The 12,015-nt window shown below is 41.6% G+C and overlaps 1 protein-coding gene across 3 annotated transcripts in view; it reads right to left on the bottom strand.

Annotated features, from left to right (window-relative positions):
- Positions 1-12,015, bottom strand: part of Sv2b (synaptic vesicle glycoprotein 2B) — a 185,665-nt gene that overhangs the window by 40,801 nt on the left and 132,849 nt on the right. For all 3 annotated transcript variants that reach the window (XM_040730190.1, XM_040730193.1, XM_040730195.1), the window contains exons 3-4: positions 4,364-4,544; positions 3,568-3,719 (exon numbers count right to left, since the gene is read on the bottom strand). In XM_040730190.1, coding sequence (XP_040586124.1) covers positions 3,568-3,719; positions 4,364-4,544 — 333 coding nt within the window. The remainder of the gene's footprint in view (positions 1-3,567; positions 3,720-4,363; positions 4,545-12,015) is intronic.

The raw sequence follows: 12,015 nt of genomic DNA, 5'->3' as shown, positions 1-12,015 counted from the left end.
GAAAGCTTTTATTCTCTCTCACAGCTCAAAATCCATAGTGCATCATGGCAGAGGAGGAACGGTGGGGACAGTTCACAGCTGTGGTGGCAGGAATATAAGATGACTCATCACATCAGCAACCAGGAAGCATAGAGTTCAAACCAGAGCTAGATCCAGGCTATAAACTCCTACCCTGCTCCATGGACCTGTGTCTGTCTACCAGCTGCAGTGCAAGACCCCATATCCAAAAGGTTCACAACCTTATTAAACAGCACCACCATCTGGGGACCAACTTTTCAAATCATATGAGCCCCTGAGAGCCATTTAACACTGAAACCATAAAGTGCTGTGTACCATCTGTTAAAGATGGTGGGACTACAAGATGCCAGCCCCCAAAACTACCGGTGGAGCAAAGGCATCTGCAAACCACAAACATCACCAGAAACATCAGCCTGACTCCGGAGTAAGCAGTTTCTATTGTGCTAAAGCACTGAAATTTCAGGATTATCAGTTTCTCACACCCAATACCACCCCATCTAACACAGCAGCATCCAACACTGCAACTGATCCTCACAAAGATGCACATCGGCCTCCCTGAGCTCAGCACACACAGCGGAGTCAGATTCTAAACAAGAAAATAGCACATAGAGAAGAGCTTACAGCTAGGGAGCTGCTCTCCCCACTGCCCCACAGGGTTTTACAGCACCACGGAGCCTGGGTTTAACAATCAACATTTCTGGGGGGGGGGAAGCTTTCAGAGGCTGCTGATGACACGATCAGAAAACTCGAGAGGAATCATAAATTCCAAAACTGCTGTTTCTCCCCATTTAACTCTCAACAAAACTGAGAGTGAAGTCAGTGCTGCCAGGTCTCTGCAGGGATTGCAGTTTGCTACCTATTGGGAATAATAAAACTGCCCTGGCTGAACAAATGAGCATGTACTGCTTCACTGACTTTGGGTGTGAAAGCGGAGTACTTCGGCATAGTGTCAGGGGACAAAGATCAACACACATAGTCAGTCAGCAGTGGTACCACGTCCCAGTAACAAGTTTACAAGGGAAGAAACTTCCTAATCCCATCACAATAGCTTCAAAACTAACTATCAATAAACTTAGCAAAGGAGGTAAAAGGCCTCTACTGTGAAAACTTAAGAAGTGGAAGAAGATATTAGGTGGAAAGTCTGGCCTGCTCATTGACTAATTGATGGGACTAATATCATTAAAATGTTGCCAGGCGTTGGTGGCGCACGCCTTTAATCCCAGCACTCGGGAGGCAGAGGCAGGCGGATCTCTGTGAGTTCGAGGCCGGGCTGGACCGATAGCCTCCAAAACAATACAGAGAGACCCTGTCTCATAAAAAAAGAAAAAGAAAAAAAGTCTAAGTTACCAGAAAGCTACAAATTCAGTGAACTTTCAATTAAAATCCCAATGATATTCTACACAGAACTAAAAAAGAGTTCTAAAATGATAAGAAATCACAAACTAACAAGAAGAACCAGAGTGCTATTCTAATACCTGAGTTCAAATTATACAACAGAGCCACGGTGTCAAAGCACGAGGGCAGCACAAAAGCAAATGTGTAAACTCAAGCAAATAGAGCACAGGACTCAGAAACAAACCTACACAGCTACCAACAACCTGGGTTTTTGGCAGATATGTCAAAAGCATACATCGGTGGAAAGATAGCCTTTTAAACAAATTGTGCTTGGAAAACTCGATTTCCACAGATTTCTACTAGAAACTGGATCTACACCACTCAGCCCTGAACAAAAGTCAATTAAAAAGGATCAAAGGCTTCAATGAAACACATAAGACTGTTAGAGGAAAACAGGTAAACTACTTGAAGATATGGGTACAGGCAAGGAGTTTCTGAAAAGGACTTCAACAACACAGGAAACAATCTCAAGAACTGACAGATTCAAGAAAACACACACACACACACACACACACACACACACACACACACACACACACACTGACAATACTGTAGGCAAAGAAGAACCCTGACTCATGGATGATGGGAACATTACTTTGAATGCCTATTATAGAAATCAATATTGAACTTCCTTAAAACACCACTCCTGGATACATACCCAAAGGACTCTAAGTAGGCACACCACAGATACACTTGCACATCCATGGTATTGCTACAGTAGACAGGAAATGGAACCAACCTACATGTCCATCAACAGATGAATGGATGAAGACAATATAGAACATATACACAATGGCAATTATGTATCCAAAAAGAAAAATTGTGATTGTGCTATTTGCAGAGAAATTGGTATAATTATAAATCTTTATGTTAAGTGAAATAAGCCAGAAAAATAAAGAACTCATACTTTCTCTTACAGGATGAACATACATCCTGAAACATATACATACAAGTGACATTGTATGGACTTAAAAGGTTGTATTCATATATTTGGAAACACCTATGTAACAACAATAAGAAAAATAGAGGTCATGAATTTGATAGATAGTAAGCAGGTACATGGAAGGGCTTGGAGGAGGAAAGAGAGGGGGAAATAATATAATGATATTATAATTTCAAAAACATTTAAAGTAGAAAAGGAAAAAAGGTGACTATACTAAAGAAAGCATATGAGTGCCTGTGTGTTTATATATGTGTACATGTATGTGTTTATATGTATATGTGTGTATGCAGGCATGCATGTGTGTATGTTTATATGTATGTGGATCATGGGAAAGGAAGAAGAGCTTTTAAGGAGGTGGGGGAATGTAGAGAGCATTGGAATACCTGTGATAATAAATCAGGGTGGGGCACTAACTAAGAGAAAGGAACCAGAAGGAAGGGGGCCAAGAGGAAGAGAATTAATAAGAACAACATGTAAGTATGAAGATGCCACAATGTCACCCATTGCTCTGAATGCTAACTCAAAATTTAAAAAGAAAGAAAGAAAATAGAAAGTGTACAAGCAGCAGGCTACACCTGCAGGAACACCAGGCTTCCAGCCCCATCCTATCTCTGGTGAGCTATTTGTCTCTGCCTTTGTTACATTTGCCATCTATAAAGCAGGACTCCCAAAGCTTGACTCACTGAAGTGAAGAGGGTTAGCGAAGATAAAGAATAGCCGGCCGGTGGTGGCACATGCCTTTAATCCCAGCACTGGGGAAGCAGAGGCAGGCAGATCTCTGTGAGTTCGAGACTGGTCTTCAAGAGCTAGTTCCAGGACAGCCTCCAAAGCCACAGAGAAACCCTGTCTTGAAAAAAAACAAAAAAAAGTAAAACAAAAAATGATTGTGTGAATAGAGAACTGAATCCTCTAAGTTGTCTTCTAAGCTTCATAGGTACATACGTGAGAACACAAACTGAGACCTAAGTGAAAGAAAACTTAAGAGAGGGAGAGAAGTGAGGGGTGGAGGAGGAGAAAAAGTAAGAAAAGGAGAGGGCCAAGAATGATGTTGTTTCTAAATTGAAATTAACAATTTGTCTTCAACATTATAAATTTTTTAAGTCACATGCAGAAACTGTACGAGATAAGGAATAAGGTTGAGGTCGGGAATTTATTTGATGCAGTTGTCATAGAAACAGAGAACCTGGAGCTATCTTAAGTCAGTGGCTCACCATAGTGTGGAATGATGCTCCAGGCCATGGCAGAAGCATAGATGCCCCCAGTCATCCAGAAGATGCCCAGCCAGCTAAGGTGTTCACCTCGTTTCTCCCGCGATAAGAACTCAGAAAAGTAGGCAAAAACAATTGGCAGGGAGCCCCCAATACTGCAGGAAAAAAAAACACCAGAAAGAGACAATCAAGTAATGTACTAAAAAAAGGTCATTCAGAAACTAAATTGCCTTCTACTGCACATTTAGACTCTGTGATGAAAAGCCCATTAATTTAGGAGACCAATAACAACCAGGCTTGCCTTACATTTGGAAAGCAACCTTGGGTTGTTTGGGGTTTTAAAAGTTATTGCATTTATTTATTTATTATCTATCTATTATGTAGACATCATGTGATGCATAGGGGCTACACAAAAACTTGTGGCAGTTGGTTCTCTACTTCTACCTTGTACCTTCTAGGAATTAAACTCAGGTCACCAGGCTTGGTGGCAGGCCCTTCAACCCACTGAGCCTTGTTGTCTGCCCTTAGCTTTAATATAGTATTTTTTTTTTTGGTTTTTACGAGACAGGGTTTCTCTGTATTGTTTTGGAGGCTGTCGGTCCAGCCTGGCCTCGAACTCACAGAGATCCGCCTGCCTCTGCCTCCTGAGTACTGGGATTAAAGGCGTATGCCACCACCGCCCGGCTAATATAGTATCTTTAAAACCAAGGAAACGCATCTAATCCAAGTGCTTTGTGAGGTGTCACATGCAGCTAGAAGGCCAGAGGCTATGGACTTATGGTGGAAAACTGGTGCATACCCTATGCCTGAGATGAGTCTGCAGAAGAGAAAGGCTCCATATCCCTGCACGAAGGAGGACAGGGAGGCGAAGGAGGCATTGATGGCCAAGGACATGCCGAGGACTCTCTTCCTTCCCAGTTTATCAGCCAGACCCCCAAGGATGAAGGCTCCTGCCATCATTCCTAGGTAGACTATCAGCCCTGTGAAGAAGAAAAACAACAAGGGGGTAAAGAGAGAAGACAACACTTCAGAAGAGCAATTAATTACCTTCTACCCCACACTCAGGCTCTGTAGTGAATAACACAGGAATTTGAGAGACCAGCCTGATGCTGGCCATCAGCATTCATCACCCAATGCTCGTTTTCCCCACGCTAGAAAACCCATGACAAGCACATTGGGGGGGGGGGTGGAACACGATCCCCATGCAAATCAGAAACTCTCCAAAGGTGATTTTCTACACACGCTGCCATTGCAACAAAACAATAAGCTCACCAGCTTTGCATGTATGCACCCCAACGCAGATCAACTGAAATCAGGATATCATACTATTCTTAAGGCTATATATTGCTTTTAAACAAGACAAATGTACTCTAAAGGCCCTCACATGAGGTGTGATATTTAAAGAGAGAGTTTCCAGGGTAGACTGTATGGGAAACATTGCAAAGAGGAAAAATCATGTAAATGTAAAACAACAGTTGGCAACAGCATCAGCTGACTTATACACACCCATGAGCATGTTGGGCTTCTTTAGGGAAATACAGTTATATAATTTATGACAGTGTGCTATGAGTCCAATTTCACTCCTCTGCATGTGGGTATCTAGTGTTCACCACACTGTTTATTTATGAGATTGTTGCATTTTTCCCAAAGACCAATCCACCACGTGGCTGCAGAGATGTCTCTGTGTGTAAAAGCACTGGATGCTCTTTCAGAGGACCTGAGTTCAATTTCCAGCACCCACACAGCAGCTCAAAACCATCTGTAACTCCAGTTCCAGGGGACCCAACACCCTCTTCTGGTCTCCTCAGGCATCAGGCACAGAGGTGGTACACAGAAAGGCAAAACACCCATACACTTTAAGTAAATTTAAATACACATATTTAAAAGACTCATCAAACCTAAATTTGTGGCTTTATTGCTAGGTCACAATTCTCTTCCACTGATTCTTTATTTCTGTGTCAGTACCATTGTGTCTCAATTGTATACTTTTGAAATATACGTGACGTTGGGTAGAGTAATGCCATCAACTTTATTCTTGTATCTCAAGATTTCTTTGGCTATTCAGAGCCTTGTGTTTGATACAAATTTTACATTTTTTTCTAACACTGAGAGAAATGCCATTGGGATTTTTATAAGGATTGCATGTTCAATAGTTTAACAGTATCAGTTCTTCCAATCTTTGGACAAGAGATATCTTCCCGCTTATTTGTATCTTCTTCAACATCCTTCTACAGTGTCCTATAGCTTAGTGTATGGCTCTTTTATTTCCTCCCGTAAGTGGATGATATTATAAATGGTATTGATTTTAATTTATTTTTTTCACATAGCTCATTTTCACCTATACAAACACTACTGGTTTTTGTGTGTGGATTTCCCATGCTACAACATAACTAAATGTATTCACTAGTTATAACAGGTTGTTTTTTATCATGTTTAGGATTTTTCCCTGTGGGGTTATATCTTCAGCAAACAGACACTTTTATTTCTTCCTTCCTAATATGGATGGCTTTAATTTATTTTTCTTGCCTGAATGCTTTGACTAGGATATTCCAGTACTAAGTGAAACAAGCAGAGCATCCTGACCTTGCTCCTGGTCTCTCTAGAAAAGCTTTTACTATTATTAAGCATGATGCTGGCTCTGAGCTTGTCACTCATAACTCTTAATATGGTGATGTGCACTCTTCCTTCCTCTGATTTGCTTTAAGTTTTTAAATATGGTGCTGGATAGTTTTATGTCAGCTTGACACAAGCATTAGTCACATGAGAGATGCAAGTCCCAATTCAGAAAATGCCTCCCTATGACCAGGCTGTAAGTTTACAAAGCCGTGATATATTTTTAAATTAGTTATTGATGTGGAAATGTCCATATCATGGTCCTACCCTGATCTGGTTGGTGGTCCTGAGCAAGCCATGGAGAACACGCCAGTGAGCAGCTCCACTCCATGGCCTCTGCATCATCTCCTGCCTCCAGGTACACACCCTGCTTGAGTTCCCATCCTGACTTCCTTCAGTGATGGGTTATGGTTGTGGAAGCATTAGCCAAATCAACTCTTTCTTCTTCAATATCTTCCCACTTATTTGTATCTATGCTTTTGGTCATGGTGTTCGTCATATCCACAAAAACCCTAAGCAAGACACACATACTGAACTGTCTTTGCATCATAAGAAAAAACAATTCTATTTGATCATGTTGTATGATCTTCCAAATTTGTTGTCATATTTGATTTGATAATATTTTGTTGAGGATTTTTGTACAAAGGCTTATCTAGAACTTTGGCCTATAATCATCTTTCCTTGAGTTTTGTTTATCTGGCTGAAAAAGGTCCTCAGACTTTAGCACAGTTTTCTCCATGATAGAAGCACCATTCAGGCTGTGAGACCCAGCACATAGGCAGCATTGGTTGCCAAAACAGGAACAAGGGCTAAGCCACTGGTTCCAGGATGTGGCTGAGAAACCCCCTGACTGTACTTACCTCGCACTTTTAGCTTCTGTAGTTTTGCTTCTTGCTAGCTGAAGTATGCCGTCCAGGATGTGGATTTTGTGCATAAAACACCAAGAGCTGTAAGGCTCAGAGCTGCATGATTTGGGCTCCCGCCATGGCTCTGCTAGGCATCACATAAAGAGTTTCTTTACAGCTTTGAGAGTGCCTATGCAGTGGTCGCTGGGGTTGGGGGAGTTGGTATCACAGTGATACTGGCTTTATAAAAGTGAGTTTGGATATGCTTAAAATCGGGGGGAAGAGTCTAAGAAAGATGGTGATTAGTTCTTCAGCTGTTTGGTAGGGCTCACCAGTGAAGACATCAAGCCTTAGGTTTTGTTGTATTGACAAGTGCTTGATGACTGATTCAATGTCTCCTAATTTTTAGTCTCTTCAGATTTCCTGTTTCTTGTCAGTCTTAGCAGTATGCTTCTATGAGGTTATCTATTCCTGGTAATCTAATTTGTTGACACACACTTGTTTGCAGAGGTCTGTTATTATCTTTTATATTTCTGTGGTGTCAGCTGCAATGTCCCCTCTTCCATTTATTTTTGTGAGTCTGCTCTCTTTTTCCTTAGGTCAGCCAAACGTTTATCAGTTTTGCCTATCTTTGAAAAACAATGAGCCTAGAGCTATTACACATTACTGTTCCTTGTAGACAAACTGACTAGATTTCTTTTCTCTATAGTAGTCCATTTTTCTTCATTAGTCATCTACAGGACAACCTGCTAAGTGGGGAATGGTTCCTTCATTCCAAGGAGATAAAAAATAAAATGTATGATGATTACAAAGTGAGAAAATACAGAAAATATGTGTCAAGTATTAAAACATGGAAAAGGAATCTCACTCAGTATGAAAAGGCTTCCAAGAAAAAAATGTTCTGCTCTTCTTGAAGTGGGCATTAAAGACTGTGTCCGTGGCTGGGAAAATGGCTCAGTGAGTAAAATGCTTTTCATAAAAGACTAAGATATTATTTCACATATCCAAATCCACATAAAAGCACGTGCTTGCAATCCCAGATGGGAGACAGAGACAGGAGGATTCCAGAAGCTCACAGGCCAGCTAGCCTGCCATGGGTAGTAGAAAATAACAAAACAACCTTGTCTGATCTCCATGTACACAGCACAGTATGATCATGCTTGGGTAAACATGCCTGCACTCATACACCTGAATGAACACATGTATAAACACCCACACATCATACACACACAAGACAACGTCCAATGGCATATGCAAATCCGGGAAGGCAAAAAGAAACTCTGGTATGTCTGAGCAACCACTGGCATGTAGGTGAGTGTGAATAGAATATAGTTAGTGTGGGGTACCTGATAGGGAACCGAGGCTAAAGTGTAGGACATAATCATCAAGAGCTCTGTGCCTATGTGAGTGTGATACAGGAGGGAGCCTGAGTTCCTGCATCTCTAAGAAGCTCTCAGGTGAGGCTTGCCCTGCTGGTCCAGAAACAAAACTTCAAATAGCAAAAGGACTGACAGCCTTTAGCCACATTGAGGACACTGGCCTCAAAACCCAGAGGTTTCATCTACCAAGTATATGGTTTTGAAGAAAAAGCTCTTGCCTTCTAGGGTAAGGGAGTCTTAGCTACCTCATTCATAAACAATTTTCTGAACTCCAAGCCATCTTCTAACACTTTTTTGTTAAGGAAATACAAATTTTAAGCCTCACTGTTTTTAACTCTTCCCACCAACCTGGTCCCAATGTTACATCAACCCCAAATAACACACGATACACTATATTGATTATAAAGCTGTTGGCTGTTTGCTATGGTTTCTTAATGGCTAGCTCTGACTTAATTATTAACCCCAAATTACTAATATATATTTTTACCAAGAATGCCAGACTTGTGTGTCCTCTCCTCCCAGGATCATACGGTGACCTTCCACTCTTGACTACATTTCCCAGAATCCTCCTTGCCTCCTAGTTCCACCTATCTTGCTTCCCTATTGGCCAACAGTGCTATATTTATCAACCAATAAGATAAACATATACACAAAATCACCTGTTGCCTTGGAGGGAAAAGATGCTTACCACAGAGGCAGACAAACTGAATTCAATCTCTGTGACTCACAGGGTAGAAGGAAAGAGCTGAATTCCCCAAGCTGGCCTCTGATTTCCACATGCATGCCAAGGCACAACATACACACACACACACACCACATACACACACATACCACACACACACAAATATACATACACACACATACACACACACCACACACACATACACACACACAATAAATAAATGTATGAAAATTAAACATAAGCCTAAACAGAGATGTCTAATAAAACTCCTGAGGGCCTCATAAGACATGTTTTTTAACCAGAAGTGGCTTCCAGGTTACCCATTTGCTATCCCAGAAATGAAGACAGTGCTAGGCATTAAGCTATTGTCTCCCAGCTCCAAAGCTGTTCTGGATCTTACTTGAAGCTGTTTCCTTCTAAGTTTTCCCACAGAGAATGCAAGAGAGGGACTCGAGAGCAGGTTAAGGTCCTCTTCATCCCGTCCTGTTGAGCCTCTGTCAGCTTTATTATCGTGGCTCTCACAGCAGCAGTTTCTCCTCATGGTAACAGCTGAATCCAATTAACAGAAGCCCCACTGTGCCCCCATCTTCCTCTCTCACACCATGGTGAGCCCTTGAGGCACTTCTGAAATACAGCTCCAGGGAAGCCCTTCTCTGATCTGACTAATTATAAGAATTCCAGTACCTTCTCTCCATGTCTGCAGTCCTACAGGTGCTAGCTACACCCTCCTTTTGCCATTTAAGCCACGCTTTTAAAACAGTTCGCTTACCCAATTAGTAATCTTTTACATCTACATCTTCCTACCCAATTAGTAATCTTTTACATCTACATTTTCAGATAACTGGTATGATGTTGGTGTCTGGACCTACCAGGAAATTGTCAAATCTTAGAAATTAGATGTTAAATTCTACTCCACCCCCTGTCTATCAGGGTTGGCTCTAAGAAGCTCATGGCTTTCCCGGACCCGTGATGCTGGCTGAGGGTCTGAGATCACTGCATCCTTGGTTTCCTGGCTCTGAGCCTGGTGCTTTCACCTGCAAACGCCCCCGCCCAAGCCAATGGTGGTGCCAGGAAGAGCAAGATGAGCTTCTTAAATGAGACTGTGGGAGGAAAAATGGAAGAAAAATGATCCTATCCACCAGGGAAGAAAAAAAATGTGAAATTAATGACACCTCTGAAACGACTGCACTACTAAACTCATTTAGAGCCTGTCTTTAGCTGAAGAAATTAAGATAATAAATTTGGAAAATTAGAGTGCAGTGAAGTTATCAAAAATTACTTTAGCTGGAAGCAGATGAGAGACTACTTAGAAAGATGGAAACTGTCATCTTTCAAGGCCGTTCAACAGGCTGCTGGGAGATTAGGGAAGTGTCCCCCAGCACACTGAGTTTTTTTTACGAAAATTAGAATTTGTGGTTGCTACATAAAGACTAGAGCTGATAATGTCAAATGGTGGTGGATATGATCAAGAGAGCACAGCTTTCAGCTGGTGACAATACAACAAAGACACGGAATCCCCCTGGGAGGAAAAGAAAGGAGTCTTCAATGACAGCCACAGTGCAAAGAACAGAGACATCGTCACATCGTGCACAATTACCAGCAACATGGTCATGGTCAGCCCAGACACATCCTTACAAACTTCAGCCATGGTCCTCTTGCAGAGCTGTTATAGTGACTTGAGTTGAGACGGACAGAGAGGGGAGGTCCAGCATGAAAGCAGATGTACAACTGCCATAAGTTTTTATTGCTGTCATTAACAGTGCATCTGGGGGAGTTACTGCCTTAGGAAGCCAGGGCTCAGGGAATTGAGGGTGCAATGGTGGGATTTTAAAACCAAGACAACCATATAGGAGAAGAATCACAAAGGAGGCTGGAGAGTTGCAGGGGGGTGCTTATTTATAGTAGCTTACCCTTTAAATAGACTTCCCTTCCTCCAGACAAAGAGAAGAAGCCATGTTACAATATAATGCTTCTTTTGTCAAAACTACTTTGCCGTTTTCTCTAACATAACTTAAATGGAAAAACTTGTCCCCCTACCCAACTCTTAAATTTCTTAAGTTCCCAGTATAAATGTCATTCCATTAGAGAGACATCCCCAATGTTCTAAACTACACCTCACCAAATTTTTCTGCCAAGGGCCAGAAAGTACATATTTTACTTGCAGGAGTTTACTTCATAGACCTCCCTGAGCTTCTGCTATATAGTTGGCACTGCCTCCTCTTCCTCATCCTCATCCTCATCTTCCTCTTCCCCCTCCCTTTTAAAGTTTGTACACTCAGAAGGGATGTTTTCTGGTGTTCTAGAGCACAGGAGGGTGGCGAGAGTCTACAGAGACTTGCTGTTTATTTTATAAAGACTAAAAAGATCTGGGTGTGGTGGTGCATGCCTAACATCTCAGCACTCAGAAAGCAGAGGCAAGCAGATTTCTGTGAGTGCAAAGCCAGTCTAGTCTACCAGACAATTCCAAACCAGAGAGAGAGAGACAGAGAGACAGAGAGAGAGGATGAAAATAGAAGAATGAACAGCAAAATGTTGTATTTGAGATAAGAACACTAATTCTATGATTTGACAGTTCTATATCATGTACATATATCAAATTACCATGTAGTACCCCATATATATGTGCGATTGTTGCCCATCAATTAAAATTTTAAATAAATATGTACATCCCGTTAAGCAGTACAAGTAGAAATAGGTCTCAGGACTTTGAGTCACAGTTTGCTGACCTCTGTCCCAAACAAACGGTCACCCTGTTCATCTTCCACACGTTTCTATTTGTTATTAGATAAACTTTCATCTAATGCTCATCAAACTCCTCTGACTGTTGAAGCCTGCAGGAGTCCTGCCAATTCTGCTAAAGTCCCCCCACTGCGTGTCACACACTTAGCACAGAGTAGGCACATAATAGGTTCTCCATTAATATTTGATCAGA

The sequence above is a fragment of the Mesocricetus auratus genome, unplaced genomic scaffold, assembly GCF_017639785.1.
Source record: "Mesocricetus auratus isolate SY011 unplaced genomic scaffold, BCM_Maur_2.0 Super-Scaffold_4256, whole genome shotgun sequence".
In the NCBI taxonomy this organism is placed as follows: Eukaryota; Metazoa; Chordata; class Mammalia; order Rodentia; family Cricetidae; genus Mesocricetus; species Mesocricetus auratus.
The sequence above is the reverse complement of the archived record's forward strand: the minus strand, read 5'-3'. Positions and strand labels throughout refer to the sequence as shown.